A 27,414-nucleotide genomic window follows, 5' to 3' on the forward strand; every position below is an offset into this window, starting at 1 on the left:
CCAATTAGTTACCTGTTGATCTGCTTGAGAATCGGAATCGGGGTAGGCTTTGGTTCTGCGGCATTTGTGCCAATCCTGTGTGGCGCTGGTCGATATTCCTGCTGGTAGTCCTGCTGAGCTACCACGGCTCCCACCAGACACGCCACCGCCAACTGTGGGAGGAAGATAATGATACGGAAAATTTAAAGTGGGAAGATGCTGGTACTACACGTTCGCTCTGAAAGGATCCATGGAAATTGTGATGGTGTGCGATGAAGTAAGTACGGCTGAAGAGACGTACGCCAGTCTGCCGCTATGCGATAGGTGAGCGTTGTTGTGGAATCAATACCATTAATTTTGCTATTAATTGAACTGGTGTAAATTTACTCCCTGCGTAGAAATTACATGCTGCTTTCCTCTTGCATGGTATCCAAGCGAACATAGAAGCTCCTTGGCTAAGTGCATTGGTGTGTAATAGTTGGGGGTTTCCAATGAAATCGGTCGATTGTCTCAGCAGTGCAGAATAACAGATTCAGTTGCCAGCAGTGGTGCACATACTCATTTTGGCTGTCGTCAATGCAGCCCTGCCTAGAGCACTTGATGAAGTATCGATTTGATTTGAATAAATTGTTCGATGCATCCCCATTATACGCCAACTGGTAGTGGAATGAATGATTCATGGGAATGCGCTATCCTGAACTTGGTCTTGGTAATGTAGTGCACTGCAGAATTTAACTTCCTGTTTGAAAGACATGTTTTGCAATCACAATTACAGGGCTAACATATCACCATTAGTTTGTGAGATCGGTGCTACCAGAACAGTCAATGATGAGTAAAATTTACATTACCTAGTTTACATGCTTGTCCACAGACGGAGGCGTGAAAGCGAGAGTGAATTGAGTAATTGATTAATGTAAAAGCATATGTAAGACAGAAAGTCGCTTGGCGAACAAATTGACACGACAACAATGTGAGTATCTCGCTCAGGTTAAATCCTCATCGATCATTGAGCTAGGAGAGAAATTATTCAGCCAAAGCTGCGACGAATTGCGATGCACATCGAGTGCGATAAACAGAGACGATCATAAATCAGCCTGACTTCCACCTATGCGGGACGATTTATATTCCATCACGCTTCACTTCGTCTCTCATAGATACCATGAATCTTTGAGGATGACAGCCGATGCGACACGGCCTGTACGTGATTGCGGGGACGGAAATGCTTCAATACTCTGGTATTTTCAAGTGTGTTTTATATGTAAGCCTTTCCATGCAGTTTCCGTCACATTGTCACTTCGAGCCAAATAACGCATAAAAATTATTTTTGTCACAGCCAGTACCAATTAACATAACACGAAAATATGTTGGTTGCTGCCATATAGGATGCCTTTTTCGTTGAAATATGTTCACTTTTTCAAACAGGTACCAAAATAAACGTGCATATATTTTCAGTAATAATTCAAAACTTGATACTAGACATGTGCGCCCTCGAGACACGCCAGCACCACCGGTAACTTTAAACATACACCAACGCCGCACGACAGGCCAGCGGTGCACCTCCGAAACTTTTTCTCCCAAGCCGATTATTGACGAACTCAGGAATTTCTAATATACTTAATTTTACCAACACAAAACCAACTTACTATATCCGATCAGTTTCCGATTACTCAGAAGCAAAGATGTATTTATGTTGAGGATACCGAACGGAACAAAGTTGTTCCCAGATTCGCCATAAATTCTCATTAATGATTATGTAACGATGTTACCGTGAATAAAAATCATTAGTTTTAAAATTGTGTTAAATTTTCCTTCCGTGACGCTTTCACTTATGGAGGTTATTGATTTTTTGTGAATCGTTTCTCTGTGCGCGAACTAGTTCACAGCTTTATGAACATTTTTCATAAAACCAAAAATTGACTCATGATTTTATTCAAAGATTTGGGAATATTATTCAAAGTTAGAGCTTCCATCCCGGGAATTTATTTCCTGGGAATCCCGGGATTTTTGGATTTCCCGGGATTCCCGATTCCCGGGAAATTGTTTTCTCATTCCCGGGATTCGGGAATCCCGGGAAAAACAGATTTTTATTTTTATTTCAAAAGGCTTAGGTTCTGCGAAAGAAATTCTGTAGGAAATATCTTTATCGGCAAACATTTGGAGTGAGCAGCGAATGCAGATGCTTTTCCAACTGATTTGCAGATCTTTGGACTATATATCTTTAGGCTCGCTGATATGTTCTCATGATTTTTTAGGTATATAGTCCAAGCCTTGCTCAAAATACTACTAAAAATGTTGTTATTTTCATGCAAAAATGGATTAATTTGCCGGCCGTTGAACCGAAGCATTTCATTACAGTAGCGTTAGTGATGCGCACGATATCTCTGCAACCGATGAGCCGATTGGTCATATTTTTTAACAGTTCTTTTAATAGTTAGATCTTAAATGAATGCAATCAAATTAGTAATTGAAATAGCGGTAATTTCTTAAAAAATCGATGAGTGTTTGTTTCAAAACTTGGGATGGTTTGTAGTGATATCATGCTTAATGCAAAAGCTATTTAAAATATAGAATGTTTCTAGAACGTCTGCAGAAATATTTGATCGGTTCATCGAATGCATATTTCGTCTAATTTGTTATACCGTAATATCTGTAAATTTTTGGATGCATGAAAAGAAAGACATAACGCTGTAGCTGTCCAATATCATGCGCATCCAACCTATTTGAATGTCGCATTCAAGGATGCAGGCAGGATTTTTGAAGGGATAAGATCAAGCAATCCAGATACTCGCCCGTAACAGGAAATTGATGGTAGGCTTCATCCATCGCTGCACAGTTCGTCCACAGAAATGGATTCCATATATCACATTTTCTCATTTGATCGGAAATAACTGCACAATACCCTGAAGCAGCTTAATCGTTTCATTCTAGATTACCAAAGAAGGTGGTTTACAATGAATTGATCCATTGTATCAGAACAACGAATTCCAATTTTGGGCAGTAACTCCAGCAGCTGCGTTTAGTATATCGTCCCAATTGTATCCGTGATTACCAAAATTTAGGTTATACATATGGTCAAGAAAAATCAAAAAAAGTTGATGTTGTGTAAACTTATTGACGAGTTATCAAATGATTGAATAATGCGTAGAACACCAAATCGCCTTTTCCTGACAACTGCTTTTAGGACAGATATACATACAATCAAACGGGATTGAAAACATTTCAATTTATTCTTTTTTTCTTAAGAAAATCATTCACCTTTTCATTTTTCTTCTGTATTCTCGGGATCCTGGGATTTCCTGGGAAATTTATTATTTATTTCCCGAATCCCGGGAAGCTGAAAACCTTCGGGAAATGGAAGCTCTATTCAAAGCGCTTCTATATGAGGTGAACGGATTCCTAATTTCTTAAATCTTGAACGTGATCTGGTTTTCGATGTTGTGAATTAGTTCAGAAAATCAAACATATTTTCTCGTGAACTATTTCACGAAACTCGAAATATTACTCATGAATCCTTTCAATCATCGTGACCTAGATCATGGTTCCTAAAATATTAGTCACGATTCAATATCCTTGCTCGTGGAATAGAAATTATTCATGTATATGTGATCTGAAAATATTATTAAAATATTGTATTATAAATATTATGTATATGTGATCTGATTCATAATTCCTAGCGAACTATTTTTTTGTATTTTGCGTATAAAGGTTTTAACCTTAGGGTTATTCGTCTCTTTTCGGGTTACAGAAATCTCTTTTGGAAAAATCTCTAACCCGGGTTGGCCCGGCGTTGGCAATCGAACATACGTGAGCTGCGTACAAGGCAATCGATTTACCAACTACGCTATGCGAACTAGTCAAGGCTCACCATTCGCGCTCATGAAATAGTACACAAAATCATCAAATATTATTCATGTATTCGTGAACCGATTCTTGATTCCTAGTTTTTTAGTTACAACTCATCATTCGTGCTCTTGAATTAGTTCACAAAATCATGAAATATAATTCAAGGAATTATGAACTAGTTCATAATTCCTAGTATAATAGTTACAACTTACCATTCGTGCTCATGAAATAGTTCACAAAGTCATTAACTATTCGTGAAATGGTTCATGATTTCTAGTACATGATTGGCGATCTATCTCGAGTACTTGTGATATTTAGAAAAAATCCCTAATCAATTTCATGCATCTATTTCGCAAAATTTGGATTTTTCATGAAGTAGCGTCATAATAGTGTGTACAGTGTTTAAATTTGGAAGAAAAGTTATTCAAGATTACGCAGAACTGGTTTGTATACAACATCAACACTTTGGGATTCCTGTTAGAGAAGCCCAAAAATTTGCTTCAAAACCATCCAACACAGATCCAATAATGGATCTGTTTTGGATGGCCTGATGAACGGTTTTCTGGGCGTCGTTTAACGTTGGTCTAACGAAAGACCAGCATTGGACGATTTTAAAACATGGATTTCTTAGGAGAATGAATTTTCCACACGTTACAAGCAACAAAAATGCACAACTTTTATACGCACGACACCATAGTGCACGCGTTGTTCGCTCTAGGGTTGGTTCTTGTAAATTTTAGCTATAAATATGCTTGAATTTTTCTACAACAATTTGTCAGCTTTTTGACCCGATTTTGCCAGCCACATTTAAGACAGTCTTCGGATTTAATTCTCCTATGTTACATGATGGAATTAAAGCGAGAGCCTTTTACTTGAGTATGTTAGGAATTCAAAATGTCGATGTTCTCAATGTGATTAAAAAGTTTCGATTTTTTTTTAAACTGATGCGACAATTGACTGGGATAATGAAACAATTTCTTCGGATGGATAATCGAATATGGCCTTACTTTTCTTGCATGTTCTCCGAAAGAAGAATGTTTGTTTACTTTGCACGATAGGTAGATCTGACTGTTCGATAGGTAGATTTGGCTTCACTCTCTGCGGGCCTTATAACATAAACAACTCCTTTGGTCAATGCCAATCCGTCAAACGTCAAATGTCAGAACGCGGAAGCGAAAGAAAGAAGGGTAAACGTCATTCAGTAATGAGTGCGAGCGACGGTCGAAGTCCGTCCGGTGTGCGACCGGCAGCGAGTTTTCCGGCAGTCGGCACTGGTAAGACAACTGTAAGACCGGGGAGTAAGGTGAAATTCGGGTGGTGCATTCCCCATCGCAACATCGGCCCGCAAAGTCATGTCTGAAAATGAAAAATATTATCCTGACGAGTTTGGGTGCTAACATGGCCGCGGTGTGTAAATTATACACAGGAGAATAGTGCAAGATGGCCGGGAGGTGAAATAAGAAATCGTAGTGTCCGCTTTCGCTCAAAGACCCTCAAGGGGGTTTAGCCAAGAAATCATTGTGTGAAAGGGTTTTGCAAAAACTTAAATTCCGTGTTCGCTTTTCCGGTGGAGTCGTTTCTCTAAGGCAGCCATCGCTTTCGGGGGCGGAGCGCGCTTCCCCGCGAGTTCTTTCTGCTAGTGTGAGTGAGCGATGCGAATCAGATGAAGAAGCAAGTTCCAGCGAGTCCTAGGAAGTGGACGAAGATAGTTCAATGCAAGACCAACTTCCACTGCTCGGAAAGCCACATGGCGGGCACGTGGATCACTCAATGTAATTGGTCGACTGATGACGAAGTCACGGGGATGACGTCAGCGATCATCAGGTAAGCGTACATACACTACCCTTATTACTATTCCCCTTCGAGCCCTTACCCCTTAACTGCACGTTTTTGTGATTATGTTTTCTATATGAAAATCCAGTTAAATTTTCTATTGCAACTAGAGCTATGTTCACCTGTTAAAACATGTTAAGATATGTCTAAGGAACAACCTTTGATGATATGTGGGCATGTTGAGCCCATTAAATCAGAGTATAAGTGATCTTCCTATAGAAACATTGCAAAAACAGGATTTTTGATTGGAGACACCTCTAAATCATGTCCAAATTAAGCCATTTTGGCGAAAGTTCTTAAATTCCCACCTAGAATAAAATTTTGAGCTGACCGATGTATATTTCAAAACTTTTTCAAAATGTGGAGAGGTCTAATGTTCATGCTCTGATTTTGGGAAAAAGGCCCACATGTTGTTACACTCATACATTGGCGCCCAACTGAAATTCCACATTAATGTTGTGCATGTTATTTTGAGTCTATTCGTCAATTAGTTTGATGTTTAAGATTTGTGATAGTGATTAATTTTATTTGGTTTGTGATTTTTAGGATAGATTTCACACATCTACATGACACAGAGAGTTGGTCTTACGTCACATGGTCAATCTAAGTTCCATGACTCATAGAGTCAAGGTTTAAAAGTTAAGGGCCGTACTTCAAGATGACCGGACCTGAAATATAAATATTTCACGACAGTTCAGATCACGTTATGAGTCCAACTGTTAATATAGAATCCTACCAGGCAGCGATTTATGAGCTACAGAAAGCTGTCGGACCTGCTCTTCAGAGCACCGATAACCAAAATTTATGTCAATCACTCGTGCATTACAGGAACAGGTTGGCATGCTTCAAGCCGCCGGGTTTCCTAGCAGACGCGCACAGATCGCTCGATGCGCTGGTCAGTGTTAATCAGTGACGTGATCAGTGCTGTAACCAATCCAGTGAGTGTGGCAGGTTATGGAAATGCAGGAGGGGCGGTACCAAAAACCAATCGGCAGCTACCAACAGACGAGAACGATTCAACTCAAGACGACGACGGCGACAGGGAAACTGGACAGGACGCGTCGAGAGAACATAACAGAAGAAGCAGTCAACCGAAAAATCTCATATTTTACTGTAAAATTCCCCCAATTTTTTTCAAAATAATAGAGAAAAAATTTTTATTCAGTTTTCTGTGATTCATCGACAGGCTATACATATTGGGCATCCTCATAAAAAGATCCAGTCAATTCGTTGATTAGTTTTTGACTTATCGTGTTCGCCAATTTGAAAACTCGGTTTCGGGAAAAACGCTATTAAAGGGTGTCCCACATCAAATTGCATCACGGAAAAAACTATAGAAAATGACCCATTGGGTATTTTCTCTTGAAAATTTGGGTAGAAGTAGTTTAGAGTGTATTGTTTACACTGTATTTTTATCGCTGTCAGTTTTTCGAAAATTATTGTCGATAGATTAAAATCTGCGTGTGTTATAGCAAATACGCGCCTGGAATGCATGGCTGTTTAAAGCAAAAGCGTAGCCACCGAGATTTTGGGAGACCTTTCTAGAGGTTCAATACTAACAATTAAGCGGATAAAAAAGAAGTCGATTATGTTTGCCCTCTACACCAGACGCCATTCTTAAGCAGTCTGTGTTGTTTCGCGCTCAGGACTTTCATTGGCTCATCTTCTTCCACCTCCGTCTCATCCAGCTCTGTTTTCATACTGCAGCATGTTGCTTTGACTCCGAACTTGACCCAAAAGTATGAAATTGTCCCAAAAGTGGATGTTATAGAAGAACCTCTATTTACCCACTAATTTCGGTTAAGACTAAAACTTGGAAATACCGAGTCTGCCTAGACGCCCGCCACTTAAACTCGGTGATGGTGAACGAAGGATACCCATCCCACTAATCTCGTCGATCATCAACAATCTCGGCGGCTGTGAGTACATTTCGTCAATCGATCTCAAAGACGCAGCTACCGTTACAGGAGGCATCTAGGCCGTTGACAGGATTTACGGATCCATCTCGAGGACACTTCCAGTTTAAGGTAGTTCCCGTCGGACTTTGACGTACTTGTTCGCAGACCTGGAACCATACGTGTTTCATTACCTGGACGACATCGTAATCTGCTCCTACAATGCACACATCAGACTGCTGGAGGAAGTAGCGAGGTGACTACGAAGAGCAAACTTGACGATATAGCCAGAGAAATCCAAGTTCTGTCGTCGAAAAATCAACCTGGTGTACATTTTTAATAAGACCGGCTGTAAAGTCGATAAGGAAAATATCGAGAGTAATGCCCAGTTCCAACGAAACGGAAGTAGGTACAAAGGTTTTTCGGAACGTGCAATTGGTACCGAAGTTTTTTAGCAGATTTCTCACGACTGGCAGTACAAGTAACGGAACTGACGAAGAAAAAGAATAAGTTTCGATGGAGTGCAACCGACGGGGATAAGTCCGTCCGTTCGTGCGTCGTTGTCGCCATTGTCATAGTCGTCATGATCGCGACTTACGGAGTTTTTTGGCTTTAGTGGCTGTGCTGTTTGTGAGTTGTTTGGTGCCATTTTGCGGTTGCAATTTATCGCATCTAGCATCGTGTGTGACGCGATTAGATTAGGAGTGTCGACCATAATTTGGAGTCGGTCTGGGCTTGCCACCGCAATTGTCATCACATGAGAACTGTGAAATTCGTCGTTTGCTGAAGGATTTCCAATGATTTTTAATACAAGACCGTGCCGTGAGAAGGCTTCGCAGTATGTGCAAGTGCAGTGATATCGAGCAAAAAAAACCTGTCACAGATAAAAGAAAATAAAACGCAAACGTACTTTAACGGAAGGATGGGAAAAATAACAGAACAATTATCATAATGGGCCGCCTTGTGATTCAGTTCGATAGCTACATACAACCATAACAGCGGTAACAAAAATAGCTGTTTCGGCGTGGCGAAAACGACGGTGGAAAGCAGGTGAGCGTACACACTATTAACATTTTCAACTCCCCTCATGAACCTTTGCCCTTAAATGCATGCTTTGGGATTATTATATTCACTCTTGGATTTGGGTAAGAAAAGCCAACAATTTTGTTACATAACATTGCTTCCCTTTCCTTCTGCGATCTACGTTCGGGCATTGATCAATAAACACTTTGAGATTACCAGGAGTTGCACGTTGAAAGTTGTTTCGCTACTCCCAAGCATAATTATCTACTGATTCTTTGTGCAACTTCAGATAGCTCAGATCGATAACGGTGTAACAGACAGGAATGGTCGCACAAATTCAAGATGAAATATCACGTAATTATGTCCAGCTGCTAGCGACTAGTAATAGGGACGATCACCAGATATAAGAAAACTATTAGAATCTTGGACATCGTTATTCATTTGACAGGGTTCAATGTGATGTCCAGAAAGAAAACTGAAACTGCACCGAACACCAAAAATAAAATACATAACCACAAATTGACCATATAAGCAATAACAGTAGTGAAATTTGCAATATTCTCAATTTTTTTTAAATCTGGATTCTCAAACGACATACCATGGATAGTAGCTACTACGTGAAAATCCAACATACCGACTTCAGTAAAGCAATTGACCGTATTGACATAGCTTAACTTTCATTCAAACAGAAGAAAATCGGCTTGGATCAAAGACTCCTGGAATGGCTGTAACCATTTTTAACGTAACTTGTCCTTTTTGAAAATATACTTTCTGAACCAATTCAAGTCCGGCGTCCCCCATCAGGGTTCCCACTTGGGCCCTCTTCTTTTTCTCTTTTACATAAACGACATTTCTTTTATACTTAGACCCATCAAAGTGCTTGTATATGCAGACAAATTGAAACTCATCAAATAAAGCTAATAGTATTTTGGACAAAACGCTTCAACTATAATTTTGAAGAACCTTACACAATTAAATCATTATACAATCCGCTAAACCCATTCTATCATATTGCAGCGTTGTATGGAGTTCATACACTATTCAGCATGACGAACGCATTGAATCAGTTCAAAACCAATTTCTCTTATATGCACTTCAGAAGCTCAATTTGACCGCATTTCCTCTTCTATCATATGAGGCACGCGGTGTGCTCATTAACATACAAGACCGCGAATTTGCAATGATTAACGGCAATAACATTAATAAAATAGATTATGTTTTAGTAAACTCCGCCAAGATTGAAACCAATTAATAATTCGACAGTTTTCGAAATGGAAGCTTTTCAGGCTACGAAGTACGAGACAGAAACAAGGAGTACAGAGGTAACCCAAGCAAATCTGTTTAGGCTTAATTTGGCTACCTAGGAGTACTCACCATATTATGTAGTCTTTCGAGCTGAGAATTAGTGAAGAACCGGCATTCTTTAACTTGCTTTCCGACCATTATTGTTATTAGGCCGATCACAAACTGTCACGCAAAGCGAAGCGCCGGCAGTCGCGGCATAGCACTTTGAATACTGCTCGGTCTATTGCGAACCCGCTTCACTCTGAAAATACTATTGCAAGACTTCGCTTTCTACACGAACACTTTATTGACACAGTTCGAACGCAAACGTTTTAGGCTTAAGCATGTCATCGGCCTTTGGCTCGGATGAAAACAAAAATCAAGAGGCTTTCCACATTTCCTTTCCTTTCGTGCTTCAATTATCTTGTCTAGCCTAATTTTCCGTTCGAGGCATTCGCACAAGAATATATAACATAACCATTCAAATCGATAACGCAGTCCGTGAACCGTGATAATGTATAGTTTATATCGCGGAAATAATATCATTTTCTTAGCACGAGTTTTTCCCCAGTCATCGCATTTTAATTTAAAAACAAAAAGGGGCTTCGATTAGCAGGCGCAGAAAAAATGTTCCGGCTTTGGTTTTCGCCATTCTGTCACAAAACAGAGCAAGAAGTCTTACTTTTAGCAGGCCGACCATCAGCAAATGAAGCCTGAAATTGCAAAAAAAAAATCAGCCGCTAACCATGAATCATGTTGGATGAACGCCAAATTGAATTAAGGCTGGACAGAAAAAGCAGGCATGGTAAAATTATATAAAAATTGAGCGGAAAAAGAATGGCTGTAAAAGGTCGATTTGATCCTCATCGTTTTTTTTCGCGATGAGGTTGTCTGCGTTACGAACTTGCTTATGGAAGATCTGACGGCACCAACATCTCTTTATTACACTGAAAAAGCTCTTTCCTATATTCGTGCTTACGTGGTTTCACTTCACGGTTCACAATTCCATGATCGGTTACTAAAATTACTAAAGCAATTACCTAAGTTCATGGACGTTACGGGAGAAAAGCAGAACACTGTTGTGAAATACACGAAATACCGTAAAAACACGACTTTCACGATTGGTACCATGTTGTTCACGAATTTGAAATCACATTTTAGCCTTTTCCGTTTTTTTCAGAACGATTTTGGATTACTTGGTCAGTACCCGGGTTAACAAACGGTTTAATTACTCGGTAGTTTCTCAAAAGCAACGAGCTATCCATTTCAAATTTTCGTTGATACATGCAAACAACTGAATTTTATTATTCGAATCGTGAAGCGTTCATAAACGCACAACCGATTCGCGCTGGGGTAGGACGGGGCAAGATAAGCACCAATGTCTATTTTCTCTGTGAAAATCTAAACAAGTCAGAGTTTTCACTGGCTTCTATTTTGGGGCCTTTTCTATCACTTTCTATTATATTTTGAGATGAAAATTAATCAAAAATGTATTGTTTTTTAGTAAACTTCGGGGCAAGATGAGCAAGGCACAAATCCCCGATCAGCATGGGGAACGTGCCATTTGAGCCAGACGCTGATTCCTGAAGATGAGATCAGTCGATTTTGCGAATGGATAAAAATCCGATTTTTTATAAAAACAAAAATTCAATCATTAAGAATGAGTTCAAGCTCTTATACTTGTGAGAATACAATTTGATAGTGACCTAATTTTTCAGTCTGTCCTTCTCAAGAGTGTGCTAGAGCTTCTCTTGAAACGAAGTTATCAGACGCTGTTATTAAAATAGACGTTCAGTACCGACCATCAGTTTCAGTCGTGGCGTGAATGTTACTCCATCCAGGAAAAATAGCTAACGGAATCAAAACAAACACTTTTTACAATGACATCAGTTAATTTGAGGTTATGGTGTGCGGTTTCAAGAAGAGTGATCTAGCCCCGTAAAGAGGTGCTCATTATACCTCAGATGGAAACCCTAAAACATCGTATGATTCAAGAGCCTACTAACTAGAGATGGTCGGGTTTCAATTTTTTCGAACCCGAACCCGACCCGAACCCGAGAGCTTGAAAATTGAGAAACCCGAGCCCGACCCGAGCCCGAAATTCTAAAATTTTAAAGACCCGAACCCGACCCGAGCCCGAAAATTTCAAAATTGAAAAGCCCGAACCCGACCCGAACCCGAGAATGAAAATTTTGTAAAACCCGAACCCGACCCGAACCCGAGAATTTCAAAATTCGAAAAACCCGAGCCCGACCCGAACCAGAAAATTTATAATTTGAAGAAATCTGATTCGAACCAATCTTATTAATACGAAGAATCAACCAAAGATCCCGAATATTTCAAATTTTAAGCACCGAGTTGGATCATAGGCTCATCTAAGAACTATAGAATCACTCGAACTTGAAGTAGCACCTTACACGATAGTTATATCTGCATATGGCAAAATTCTTAATGAACTTCGAATTTGTAATGTTCTAAGAAATCTTTAAATCGTTGAAATCTTAACCGAAAAGTAGGAAAAAACGGCGGCTAACTCACGGGGAAACAAAAAGCTTAATGGTGACAGTTTCAAACAACCTTGCCCGTCGTACTTAACCAAAATTTCTAATTTGAACGATTCCTGCAAGAGTAGTTTTGTATAATTTATAGCATGTAATAAATAAGCCTTGGCAATTTGGTCATTAAATGAATAATAAAATTTTCCTTTTATTACATAAACCAATGGAGTTCTTTTTTTTCTAAATGTTGCATTATATATGTTAAACCCGTAAAACTTCTGAATATTTTTTTTTACAAAAATGTGAACACGTCCTTGTTTGACACTATCGGTATTCCTTGACAGTGGATTTAGCGACACGGGTTAGAGCTTTTAAAGTAATTCTAGCAAAAGGATAGTGATCAAGGTAGTTCAATGGATTTGTAATTTTGCGTAGAAAAAAGTGAAAAAAAATTCGACTACGTATCTTTAACGTCAAATGCATCGGAACAAATCAAAAACAGCTTAATGGCCGAATCGGCAATTCGTATTCGACAGTTTACACAACGTCGTCCTCGTTACTGGTTGGTCCCCGGGCTACATCGGCATTCAAAGTATGTCGAAATTTATATCCCGTATTTGAAAGTTGACCCAATATTTTCTGACAAATTTCCTTTGACTTGGTTTATTAATGATTATTATGAAAAATAAATCGTAAACAGATATTGGATGCGAAACACTTATTGTGGAATACTCTCTCATGAGTGCTCGCTTAAAAAATAAAATAAGAGAAGAAATTTTGTACATAATAAAAGTGATAAAATATACAACATTTTAGCATCAGTAAATGACGATTAGTTACTAGAAAAAGAGACAGGGTGTTGTGTATAGACATAAACAGTGTCAAGAAATGTGGTCGGTGTTAACTCAGACCGGACTAAGTCGCAAAACATCAAAAAATGAGATAACGATAACACCGGATCAGGCCCGTAGCCAGGATTTTGCTTCGGGAGGGGCTTGAAAATTATTGAATAAATGTGTAAATTATTATCTGATGACTTGAGATAGTCATCGGAAACTGAACGTAATTATGAAAAGTTATTAGTGAAAACAATTCCAAAACTAAGACAATAGACACTAAAAAAAACCCTAAAAATATGTTGTCTGTTACAAGAATGGCTATCGACTAATTAAATTTGATTATTATTAATTTACAAGTTAGAAATTTCTCTAGTTACAAAAATGAATATTCAAGAGTTCAAAGTATTTAGGGCTGCTTGAAAATACTACGCATTCTAGACTAGTTTACAAGGTGTAGAAGAAGCAAAATTCTCGACAAACATATGATTACGGCCTAAAAGCCAACTGTCAAAATCCACTTTGAATGGAAATTCCAGACAAACCGTTACTAGTCGAACACAGTTCACAACAGTTTATGAAAGAGAAAACTTTTCTCTTTCATTTACTACCCACATCTGTGATTGGCGTGAAACGGTTTGTCCAGAATTTCCATTCAAAGTGGATTTTGACAGTTGGCTTTTAGGCCGTAATCATATGTTTGTCGAGAATTGGAATGAGTAGAAAAATATCCAAAAACCCGTCTCACGAAACTTTACACGCATTTGCTAATCAGGAGAACGAAACAAACGTCAAGGTTGTCTCCATGGATAGGAATATATCAGTGTGAAAACCAAGTTTAAATTTGCTTCAAATCTTCTGATAAGGCTGGCGATTTGTAGATGCGGAAAATAGGTTCAACTCCTATTTTCATGATCGGGCGTCTTGCTACTATTACTAGTTATGTGACTTCATCCGAAGTTTACGTTAACTCAACTTTGTGAATTTTTTTATTTAAATGATACTGATCATGTCGTAATCATAACAACCCTGAGAAAAACACATGTTTTTTTCATTTGACTCTCGTGGGGAATGGGTTAAAGACTATCTTCGACAATATTATCAGGCAACTGAGAATAACTATCTATTTATCTATTTGAGTAGATTCTTCTGAGATACTTTTTATATCATTGGACTTGCGAATTAAAAATATCGTAGAATGATTTTCCTAGATCACTGAAACTATAGTAAAAGTCAAAATGTAAAGTGAATGCAAAAAACTACTGATTTCACTACAAATCAAGAATAAGAACCTTAGCTCTATTGACTTTCAGCAATCTTGCAAAACCGTTGGAACTTGAGAAGATTACCTAAATTAAGTAAATATTATAATTGAACATTTGAAGGTTTTATTTCGGAATTCATGGGTTTTTGGACAATGTAAAATATATATTTCAATGATTTAATCTACTAATGGAATCTACCCAGAATTTAAGCAACTTAGCGAAACTGCTAAGAACTTGTTCACTAATCCAAAGAAAACTACTTAGCACTGATTAGTGAATGCTTCTAATTTACGTAAAATTTGGTAAATATAACATTGATGACACCACCAAAATAACTAGAAACTATAACGATAGGTGAGCTTAATAATTTCAACATCACTTGCTTCCGACACATGGGAGAGAACACATCGCACTTACGTCTAATTTGCCAAAGAGGCTTTGTCTGTTTTTAAATTACAGCAAATTGTCCGTTTCCTGTGAAACTTTTGTAAAACTATTTGTGAATTTGTTAAACAAATATGTGGACGCTAATCTGCTCAGTAATTGGTTCGTTTTTGAATAAAAATACTTAGCTCTTGATTTTTTTACAATCATCATCAAGATTGGAAGAGATATATGACTTCTTGAAGAATGTTGTAATGTTTGTTTGATTACAGGTTTGTTTAACCACTATTTGTAAAAAAGTTTCAATTAAAGTTTGTTGCACCTAACGCATCAAAGTTGTACGGATAACAAAGACGAAATGTAAGATCAGAGCGCAATTCCGAAAGCACTGTTTAGAGTATAGAAAAAATAGAAGAGTGATCTTGAGTCGATTTCGATTGGTTGTTTTTTTGACATTAAAAATGTCTTACTCCACTATCTGGGGCTAGGTGTCATTCTAAAATCTAAACTATCTCCCATGTAACGAAACTATGTAAGGTTTGCACGCTTATAACTCCGATATTACTTGATGCATTTTAATCATTCATACACCAACCGATTCAGAAACACCTAACTTAAATATTGGTAATAATTTAATATCTCCCCAATAAAAGTAGACTTTTGGAAATTGATAAAATTAAAAAGTTCACGAAAACGGGAAAATTACCATTCGTGAGGCAGATTTCTCAGACACAGCCGTCCATAGAGGGCACCTTATTGGCTCAATCACACACGAAAAGTCATAAATAGAAGCGACGCATCAAATTTAAATCAGTTGTTGCTCTTATCCCATGCGAGCAACATCGTCTCCGGGCGATGCAATAAGCGCTATCGATCGATTTGTGTGCTGCTTAAGAGTGTTGCGTTTGAAAAAAATATATTTATTTGTTATGCATGCGTGTGCGTTGTAACTTGTTAATCCATGTTTACGGCGCTTTGTAGCTGCGTAGGGTAAAGAGCCTATTGGTTTTCATATGTTTCATATTTCGGTTATATGTTTTTTTATCAGTAAGGCATCTGACAACGTGCTTCCGTAGTTAATGCACTGTTCAGCAGCGTAATATTTTATGTAGGAGAGTGCACTCAGGTTTTTACGCGTTTTTTTGCGCAGTATTTTTTACGCGGATTTTGAAATTTACGCGGTTTTCATTTACGCATTTTTTTGAAATTAACGTGGTTTTCATTTACGCGGCCTGTATTCCCTGCGTAAAAAAACTTGAGTGTAATTGCATCGGAAACAATCACATTCCCAGGAGAATTTTTTGTTTTCTAATTTCCAGCCTATTTTTACTAGATGGATCAGCAAAATAATGCCAATCAGCTAATGAGATACTTGATTAATTGGCATAATAGATTACCGTTAAATGACCTTCAATAAATTATGTTTTAATGGGGAGGGTGTATAGCAAATTGTAACATATGAAAACAGGAGAGTGAGCAAGAACGTGAGTCGATATGTGTGATAGATAAAATTCATTTGCACGCTCTTGAAAAAAGCTACATTTTTAATATCGCCGTGGTCGTGTCCTGTACACAACCCTTTAATTTTTTTCTCTCTTTTCTCTCTTATTTAAGATTATCTCTCTCATTTTATTCCATGACGAGCAAAAACAGAACGAAAGACTGTCACATACTGAAGACATGAAATCAAAACACTTATCCCAACTTATTGGCTTATAGATTCAATCAGTCCCAACATTTTAGTCGCTCTTCGTGATTGCCTATTGTTTTGCCACTTTTTGATCCGTCCACTTTAAAAAAAAAATTTAACACGTTTGTTGCTGATATCACGGATTTACGGATTAACAGTGTGATTTGTACGGAACGAATTCCTCGTAAAAATAAAAGCAAACGTCAATAAAAATGGTATTTCGTTAAAATGATGCAAAACAAAAACTGTTCTCGGCTGAATTGTTCTCAGACAAATTGAAATACTTTTTGTGTAGCACAGTACAGAGTACAGAGTGCACAGTGTGCACTGACCTAATACAGAAATTCAAATTTGTGTGCAATTCAAAACCTTATCATTTAAAAATAACAAACAGGACCGTGGGTCTTTTTTATATTTCCTTCTGCAAACAATAAAAATATTATAATGAGTTTAAATGGTTGTCTAGCAGATCTCGCGCAAGCGTTTAGTCATTGCACGTGAAAACCTGTTTACGAGTCGAGGAAACATTTTTTTCCTCGCCAACTATGTCTTGGGGGGGGGGGGGGGGGGGAACATTGATTTTCTCATCGTCCATATATAAAAGTATCTTAATTATAGCATTGTCACACACAACCATGTGTTATAAGTTGTTCGAAATAAATGGGTTTCGTCTGGGCTAATTTGTTGAGCGCGTAAAGCCTGACATGGTAGAACTCGATAAAGGCGGCTTCCGAAAGTCTAACCTCCATTTACACCTTCAGGAAATGTTCCACATTATGAATGCTCGGTCCTATGCGAATCATCAATAATTTTTTAATCACCGTATTTGGCTGGAGCACCACTTTTTGCTTCTGCTACTCACTGATCTCGACAGATTACTACAGCAACAATTATAGTAACAGTTTCTTTTATTCTTCAGACAAGGCACACAATATAAAAGTTACTATTTTTGTCGTTCGCTTCGCACTGGCTCGAGTAAAAGCATAAAGCACACTGAATTTCGTGTTCATTGCCTTTGGTGGTTAGAAATACCTTCTTCAACTTTTTCTCAATAATTTGTTCAAACCAATTGAGTAACAAATTTTGTTAAAAGTCGCCGGTTTTTTTAATTTATTTTTGAAAAATTTCGGGAGGGGCTTTAGCTCCCTAGCCCCCCCCCCTCTGGCTACGTGCCTGCACCGGATAAAGAATTACTTCAGCTACATTCGACTTTTGCCAGATTTGAAATACGTAACCATAAACAAAAATTATTGCAAAAAATAACTTCCAATTATAACGTAGAGGATACTGCGATTCAAACTTTAAACCCGTTTTTCTCGAAATCAATATTTTGTCACTTAGTCCGGTCTGACTTAACAACGAACATCGATCTGTTCAAAACCCGAACCCGACCCGAATCCAAAAATTTCAAATTCGAATAACCCGAACCCGACCCGAACCCGAAAATTTAATATTTCAAAAACCCGGACCCGACCCGAACCCGAGAAATTCAGATTTGAAAACCCGGAACCCGACCCGAACCCGAGAAGTTTAAATTTATAGTACCCGAACCCGACCCGAAACCCGTCGGGTTCGGGTCGGGTTCGGGTTTCGGATCCAAAAACCCGAACCCGACCATCTCTACTACTAACAACCTGTTCAGGGTATCATCCAAACAATATGTGGAATCGTTTCACTATATACGTTAATGTTCATGTATAATTTTTGTTTATTAGGGATTTTTATTTTGAAAGGTGATTTATGATAATTCTGTAGTATCCATGATTACTGCAACATAATCAAATGATTCGCCAGTACAATTATTACCTCAGATGAATTTAATTCAAATAAAATACAAACAAGCTAATGATTTGAACCTTATTTAGTGGTACCGATATCTCATAACGAATGGAACAAATTGCATCACTTTTCAAATTTTATTGGTATTCTAATGGTAATTTTTGCATTATTTTGGAAAACTTATATTGTCATTCCTTTGGTATATTTACTCAAATTCTGACAAAACATCGTTTTAGATGGTTAATAGAGAGGCCCTCATTTTGCCCCGGGTGGCCATCTAGCACCGTCCTACCCTATGTCTATTTTGTAAACAGATTCTAGTGCCAAAGCATCTTCCATTCTTCATCATAATACTCACACATACACCACTACCGCACTCGTTCGTTTCCTTTCTCTACTAATGGTCTGCGAAGATTGAATAATAAGAACGAACATCAGCCGGAAAATAAAAGTTAAAGTACAACACTGGATGAGTATCGTTTTCCAAACTGCTCAACGATGCAAAGCAGTCTGTGGTGGTGAAAAATTTAGCGCAAAATTGTTTTTATTAGAGATGGGCCATTCGTTCGCGAACGGTTCAAGTGAACTGGTTCTTCGAAGAGAATGAGCGAACGGAAGTTCTTTTTAAAAGAACGGTAGTTCTCAATTCTCTTCAAAGCGAATGAACTGAACCTGACCCAAAGCCGTTTGACGAATTTCTCGGACCGATTTTTAGGCGAACGAATGAAAATGAACCGACTTGCCGTCCCACAAACCGCTCTCTGTGCTCTCCCAGAATGGAACCGGCGAAGAACGACTCACAAGCGAACGACTCATCACATTCTCTATTTCTCTAGTTATGCACCATGAAGAAATCGCTACCCTTGATGAACTTGTTAAGCATACAGGGGTATAATAGTTTGGGCAGCATCTGTTTGGTTCCTCTCCAAGAATCGAATGTTTTGAGAGACATTCGCTAGATACAAGTAAAATATCAGCTGAACGGAAGAACGGTTCATCTGAACTAGTTCTTTTTACAGAACTGTTCAGTCGGGAATGGTTCTTCGAAGTGAACTGTTTCGCCCATCTCTAGTTTTTATATTGCCTTCGTTCGCTTCGCCGTTGATGAGGCTTGAATATTGTGCATGAAGCGGCTCAGCCATGAATGCACTGTTGATTTTTCATGGCAGAAATGGCAGAGGCTGCGGGTGAGCACTCTCAGAACCACTCGCTCGTTGAAAGGCAGCAAAAGCGCAGTCTAATGTTTCCTGCACACCATTGCGCGCCCCTACGTGTCCTTATAAAATGCAGGATGAGATGCTGCTTTTCTCAATTGTTACTTGAATGGAGCTTTTCATGTGAAGGATAAAAGATACCACCGGTTAATGTCGGGTGGCCTTCGAGCCGAATAGATTTTTGTATGATGCGGTCAAAATTTGTTAACCTAATTTAGGTGTTGGGGTCAATATGACACAAAATGAACTTTCTGCGATAACTTTTATGGTTTTGCACCTAGAAGTTTGGAACTTCTTGACTTTTCCTTCAACGATCTTCACTAGAGTTCAAATTTTTCGGACATTCCTGAAGAGCTGCACAAAGAAAGTTACGAATAAGGTGTTAGCGGGTCATATTAACCCGGATTTCGAATTCAGTTTTAAGACACATTTTCAACCAAATCTGTGTCTACTTTTGTCCAAATTGTTTGTTAGAGTTTCAATTTTCAGTTTCAGGTAAATATTACCGTTTTGACCAGGTAGGTCAGTGGGAATTGATGCCGAATGTTTAGCGTACATACACCCAAAATCCGATGGGTATGTTTCTATTACTTTTGGGTAAGACTATATTGTCTTTTCGGTAACAGACCACGAAATTGCGCATTGAGGTATTAAGCCCATATTACCGCAAAGGTAATAAACCATGGAATGACAAATTTCGGAAACCGTAAATGTATGTCTATCACACAACCAATTTTTTTTTCAGTATTTGTCAACCTCGGCTCTGTTCGTATGTAGGACAACTCGGTCAATTTCTATTTTAGTATTAGTATCGAGTAAAACCAACCGGAATTCTTAAGGTTTTCCACCGGAATTCAGGCCGGAATCTGCTTAAATATAAACAGAAAGCAGCTGGAATCCCGAATTTTTTTACTGGGTAGGTTAGATAGTGAAATACAAATTTTAAATTCGATACGATAAGGTTCTGATCTGGGCCCATCCTCAGAGTCCGGAACAAACCGATCCGAGCTAGTTCAATCTAAATCAGGACCAATTCCGGGACCTGAATCAGTTCCCGGATCCGGCGCAGTTTCTCGGATTCGGCCCAGCTTCCGATCCAACTAAGTTTCCAGATTCGGTCCAGTTCCCAAATCCGGACCTCCCGGATCCGGACCAGTTCCAGGATCTGGACCACTGCCCGGATCTGGACTAGTCCCCGGATCTAGCCCATCCCCTTTTTTCCTTACTAGGTCCGGACCTGCACCAGGCCGAGACTTGGTGCTTCGATCCAAACAAGCGCCTGCATCCGGACCCTCGGTTCGGATACGTGATTGTGCGTGACAATGGTGGAATCAAGATTCCCATGTATATGAACGATGGAAAAAATCGTGCTACGGCTGCGCGATCTGGCGCAATTTTCTTACAAAGCGCCCCTAAAATAAATTTATCCTTCATTTCGGAGAAGTGGAATCCATTACGTAGGACCCATGGAAAGCTAGGTCCTCGAATAATTCATATTTCGGTTTTGTAGTTTACTAATTATGTTTGTGATTTGATAGCACAGTTTAATGCTAGCTACAAAAGTTTAAAAACACGAAAACTCGTTGGTTGTAAAACGGCCACTGGTTGGGAAATTTTCCATAAGTTAGGAAAGGTGCCAAATTCTGAGAACGCACTGAAAAGCCAAAAACAAAGAAGCTATGAGATAAATCGCTAAATACTTGCTCCATACTGGTGAAATCCCTTCAGGATCGGAACCCAATGATGTTCATAGCTACTCTAATAGAGAAGAGAATAAATACCGACAAGTATGAATAAATAAATAGCTCCATAAGCCTCGGCATTACAAAATATGACTTCGACACACAATGCTTGTCCAACGCAAAGCCAATATCCCCGATGGCAACCAACACAAAGCCGCCTTATTTGCTGCAATTTTTTTCCTGCTACTATAAAAACATACTCGACTCAACAGGCTTCCACTCCTCACTGTTTCGCATTTATATTTATATTCATACGAGAATAATGAAACCTGCAAGTGATGTTTTCCTTGTTTCCCACTATAAAAGTGTTTTATATGATAATTTCATATCCTTAAAGTTATGTACCTTACTATAGGGAGTTGTATACATTTTCAGCAGTAGCTAAACAGCTCAATAAAATTAGCCCATAGGGAACGTGAGCTAACGCCCCCTCCCGAAGTTGGCCTGAAAATGAATGGTTGTCTGCGGGGAGGTTAACAAGCAAGCGAGGATCCACTTGTATTACTGGCGTGGGAGATGGAGGCGTGGAAAAGTAATCAAGTACAATTATTTGCAAAAGCAGAAAGGTGCTTTATTCAAAATTGCTCGCTAGTGGTTTAAACTATCATGTTTGAATTCGCGATGGCGGTAGGGTAAAGAGCCTGTTTGGCTCTATTAGGGAGGGTGCCGCGCTATTTTACTAACAACGCGACCTACAATCGATGAAATACAATAAATATAATAACAAAAACATGGACTGAAAATTGGTGTAAAACTTCTGTTTGAACACAATTATCTAATTTGAGGCAAAGCGCTGAGCAAATATGGCAGACGCTGCTCTAACAAACGGCTTCAAATGAGTGCGGCAATAATAGATGGCGTGCGAAAATAGGCTTATTACCCTATACATAAAGAGAACTGACATGACATACCTGTATAAAGGATAGCTTGAAGCAAAATGTTAAAGATTTCTCATTTGATTCTGTGGGTACTTTGAACTAGATACACATTAATTGATAGGGGCTTGATATCGTTACTTCGCCATTCTAGTAAGGAAAGATGCAACATGTAGATAGCATAGCCAGAAGAAAGGGAAGAACATATGAAATGACTGAAACGAGGAGCGAATCCAGAAATAAATTTCGGAAGGAGTCCAAAATTTTGATTTTGGAATGAACATTGTACAATACGTTATGCGTCAAAACCTCATTTAACAGTTTTGGTGGTCAAATGTGGTTTGAAATGATTTGAAGTCCCCCTGGATCCGTCATTGACTAAATCGGATTGAAAACATACAAGGTACAGAACTTCTACAAATAGGGACGAACACCAGCAGATGGTTGCCAAAACGCGTGGCCGGATCTTCTAGACAACGCTGACGAAATATTGATGCTGCGTCATTGATGATGAGACCTACTTCAAAGCAGAATCTAAGCAGCTTCCGGGACAAGAATATTGCACGAGTACGGACAAATTTGCTGTAGATGAACATTTCAAATAGATCAATCTATCGAAACTCGCTTCGAAGTATTTGATTTGGCAAGCCATATGCACTTGTGGTAAACCTAGTGAACCATTTGTGACCAAAGGAGAGGTGAAAATCGAAATGCTGAGGAAGTGGAAAAAAACACAGAAAAACGTACCGGAAACAATTTTACAGGCTTCGATGCAGGGCGTTACTCAAAATCATCCTAAAATTCAACCGGTATATGTAAGTAAGCTGAAATAAAAGGCATACACTGAACTACTGCAAAACTTTGATTTAGAAAGCTGTAGGTGATTTACTAATCGATCTAATGTGTCGCAATATTTATCGATAGATCCTATATATGCAAATTTTGCTCACTAAAAGAAAAGAAAATGGAATGAACAAATTTGTTAATATGGGAACAGAACAGGTAAAGTTCAATTGGCACTAACTAGGGACTAAATCATAACAGTCTCACAACTTACGTGAGCGCCTAAAGCGACTGGCGGATTATGTTCTCAAGAAGCAAACACAGAAGCTCCTGTTTGCTGATGAGAAAGCGAAAGCTAATTCTTGTTTCTTTAGCTTGGGAACTTTATCTAACTTTGGTGTTGTGTCCTTAATCCTTAATGCATAAATTGGCTTTAGTCCCCGAGTCATGAACACATTGCGTAAAAAGTAACGTTTTTCAAGATTAAACAATGCCCTCGTCACTTATACCCGATCAGAAACACATAACAGACATATTTCAAAACTATATCTCGAATTGTTACTTGTTATAAATTTCTGTTATTTTAACTACTAACGAGACCTACTTTATAACACAATATGTTACAAAAATTGCGTTCTGTTATAATCTTGTTATTTCATTCTGATCGGGTAACCAAACCTATATAACATTTAATTAATTCAGTATATTAAAGGTACCCAAGCATCCTCAACGAAATATAAAAGTACCAATAGTCAAATTTCAATAATGAAAATACCGTGAGAAAAGTTGCAACGTCTCCTCCGTAGCGAAACCTTATTAAAGCCACAAAGTGCTAAAAGCTGTTCTCGGTTGAAATTTTACTCAGTACTTCAGCCACTAGTAAACAGCCTCTGCTTCTGCCTCGCATGCAAGAAGACAGGCCAAGATCCAACATTACATCAAAATCGTTTCCCATAATGTACACCCATCGTGTCGTATGCCCGGGCTCGTGGTAACCCAACAGGCGGCGAAAATTGGTGCGGTCGGTGGTCTATTGCACGAATGGGTGTTAGGGCGTCAAACAGAAAGTAACCCAGACAGGGTACATATTATAGTAGCAGTAAGCCCAAAGGATTTCCCGTAGGTCACAACACCTTAACAGATGTATACATTTCTAGTAATAGGAAAAGTCTTGTTGTATTAGGATTGAGTTGGGTCAACGTTATGTAATATTCATGTATGAAATTAGTTACTGATAAAACATACATAGTTTCGATGAGTATCTAGGCTTATGCAATTTCTACCTTGAATTTAATCACCGCTATTTGCGACACGAATGAGTGGAGAAGTTGAAATTTTTGAAAAACCTTGGCAATTCGTCGCTGTTGTGCTATCTTATGACAAACGCCATTTTGGGGTAAACTGAGTTAAATATGCCACATTACTGGTTTGAAAAATCTCTACAAAGTGGCGTTTTTAGAATTTTGAAATTCTACTTGGTTACTTAGATATAGCGAGAAAGATGATAAGAAATTGTCAGTTGTTTGCTTCAAATCACTGTTTCTAGGGATTTGCTTAATTTATATTGAAGTTTTAGATGTTTTTATGTGTGAAAATGTCTGAGGAACACAATGGCATAAATATTTTCAAAAGAAAATTACACGAGTTGTGAGAAAAACACAGTTTTAGTTTTAAACTGAAAATAAAGGATATTTGGCAACACTGTAACCAAAAATAACAATTTTTTCTAGATTCCCTGACTCATTTCCTTCAAAATGCATTTCACCGATTGTTTCTAGACAAAGATATGAATAAAAGTTAAAAATTTATGATCTTTTTCTATGGAAAATTTTCCATGCACGATTATGACACGCCATACAAATTTTGTCATCAATACACGCCTATGACACGTGTGAGTGCGACTTTTGTTTACATTCATAGTAAAAACTCGCAACATAGTCAACCGATCTTCGTAATATTTGAGAGATTAATGCAGAATAGATAGAAGCATCAATTGTCTTCTTTGGATTGTTTATACCATTTATAAGTTTCAAGATATTCAATCTCAAACTTTAAAAATCGTTTTTCTCGAAATGTGCTAAATAGCGCTTGTCATAAGATAGCACAACAGCGACGAATTGGCATTGAATTTGATCCTCTTTCGGCAAATACACAGACTTTAATGCTGACCGAGTACTCAATGCAGTATAGCATTAGCAAAGTTAAATGTCTATGGTAGATTAAAAAACATTCAAAAAACCACCATCGGTCGGAGGAAATTGGAACGCTGCGCCACCCTAACAGGTATTTTTTTCTTTTTTTGTAACTAGTTAGCGCTTCTGTCCGCTCGTTACAGGGCAAATAGGATTGGTTCATACGCAGAGCAATGTTGGCAACGTCACGCTCCACCCTCGTTAAAAATTGATCAACTTGCCGCGGAAATGATGTCACGTTCAGCGAACCTCCGACAGTGCCAGTACCTACTATTTTAATAGCATTATACTCTGTTTCTAGCAATAACCATAAGAAGTTTTCGGTATGGCAAAGCGTGTGGCTGATTGGTTTTTGGACAGCCGAAAGTATACACAAAAGGGATGTTGTAGTTTTACCTGGTATTAAAACGAATCTGAGATTTTTTTTTATTTTCCGTCGACGTCTGTCCATCAACACATGGACCGGATCAAACGGCTCTACTTCCCTTTCACCTCAGGAAATCTTAACGCCCTTGACTGAGATTGAACCCACTGAGGTGAGAATCGGCCACGCTTATCGCTCAATCACGTCGTCTTACCACAGACTAACAGACATAACACTTAAAAACAAAGCTTCGCCCGCTTTAACTGCCGTTTTAAATATATTTGTAGTTGGGACTGTAGCCACATTTGAAATTATGGCGCACTAACATACGAACAAGCATATGGAGGATAGACAACTAGTGAAAAATTGCTCCCAACCCTGAGGGGTAACCCACCAGTAAATGAGTGATTGGGACCGTGAATAAAAGAGGGAGCTAGTGTTCTGGAAAAGTTGTCGGATCAATGTTTTTTGAGGGAATTCCCTCATAGTGTTATGTCTGTTAGTCTGTGGTCTTACTTCAGAATAGAGAAGCTCACGAAATCCATCGATTATCATATTGACAAGGCAGTTTTAAGTTCACTCAGAGCTCCTGGACACAATTCAACAAGTGTAGATGTAGAATTACGTTCGATGAAAATGGTACACTATCACAACTGCACATTCCTCTGAACAGCTCAGCATGATGAAATCAAAAGTTAGCAGTTCGGATCGGGTCTCTTAAATTTTAACTTTTCGGATTCGGGTCGGACTCGGGTTCGGATTGTCCAATTTCAAAATTCTCGAGTTCGAGTGCTTCAAATTCAATATTTTCGGGTCCGGACCAGGTTCGTGTTTTTTTAGATCTAAAAATGTCGGGCTTGGGTCGGCTGTAGGTTTTTCAATTTTAAGGCTATCGGGTTCGGGTCGGGTCGAGTTCGAAAAAATTGAAACACGAAAATCTCCAACCTTCCGGCAGAAGCGGTAGTACACGGAGTATGCGTCACCCAGAAAATCAAGTGAAATCGTTTTTAAACACCAGAGCCTACTCTTTCAGTGAGCCAGGACTTCAGGAATCAGAAATAAATCATTCAGTGTTTAGTTGGAAGTCATGCACCAGCTATCATGTTCGAGCTTGTCACTCGGTCACGAGGTTTTAGGGCATCGCCGGCCCGTTTTCGAGTGAATTTATCCGCGAGAACACTTCACATTGATTATGCCCATTAGAGTGACAAGAAAAAAATGACCCCTATCGGCCCACTCCTGAGTCGATTTCTAGTCCAAGGAGTGCTTGCTCTAAATTTGAAACAAATCGGACAATCTAGCTACCGGACAAACGTGCCTGAAGTTTGCATGGGATTTTTCGACAATTTACATGGAGAAAACCCACTACCTCGCATTTTCGCCACAAGGTGGCACTGTATGCATCGTATTATCACTGTAAGTGAAAATAAGAAAGATAATTTGATGGTCTACAAATTTGTCGAAGACTGATAGTCAATTTGGCTTTGTTAAAAGAAGTTATTAAACTTTTAGCGAAGTGATGTCTGAGTCAGTTTTGCATAGGGCCTAGCGGTGCATGGTTGTGTATCAGTACTCGATACGCATGAACTAAACATTTTTGTTAAATCATGTCTAGGTTTAGCTAAATAGTATGTTCAGAAGAGTTATAGTAAATAATATGAGTCATGTTTTGGTTAGAATATTTTAGTTCCACATATTACCGCATAGAGGGCACCAACACTAACTTTTAAACGGAGAGAGATAGAAATCAGGTGTCTTCACAAAGTTGTAGAACAGGAATTTGACAATAATTCTTCCGAACATCTCGATATCTCTCTTCTATGAAAAGTTAATGTTGGCTCCCTCTACGTTGTCACAGCTGGAACTAAAATTTTCTAACCAAAACATAACTCGTACTATGTACTAAAATTCTTCTGAACAAACTATTGAGCTAAA

The 27,414-nt window shown here is 38.6% G+C and overlaps 1 protein-coding gene across 1 annotated transcript in view; it reads right to left on the minus strand.

The window, feature by feature from the left end:
- The window catches only part of LOC131677188 (uncharacterized), a 53,087-nt gene that overhangs the window by 14,089 nt on the left and 11,584 nt on the right, over positions 1–27,414 (minus strand). Inside the window, exon 2 of the mRNA XM_058956888.1 lies at positions 13–152. Within this exon, the coding sequence (XP_058812871.1) occupies positions 13–152 (140 nt within the window). The remainder of the gene's footprint in view (positions 1–12; positions 153–27,414) is intronic.

This window comes from Topomyia yanbarensis, chromosome 1 (genome assembly GCF_030247195.1).
Source record: "Topomyia yanbarensis strain Yona2022 chromosome 1, ASM3024719v1, whole genome shotgun sequence".
In the NCBI taxonomy this organism is placed as follows: Eukaryota; Metazoa; Arthropoda; class Insecta; order Diptera; family Culicidae; genus Topomyia; species Topomyia yanbarensis.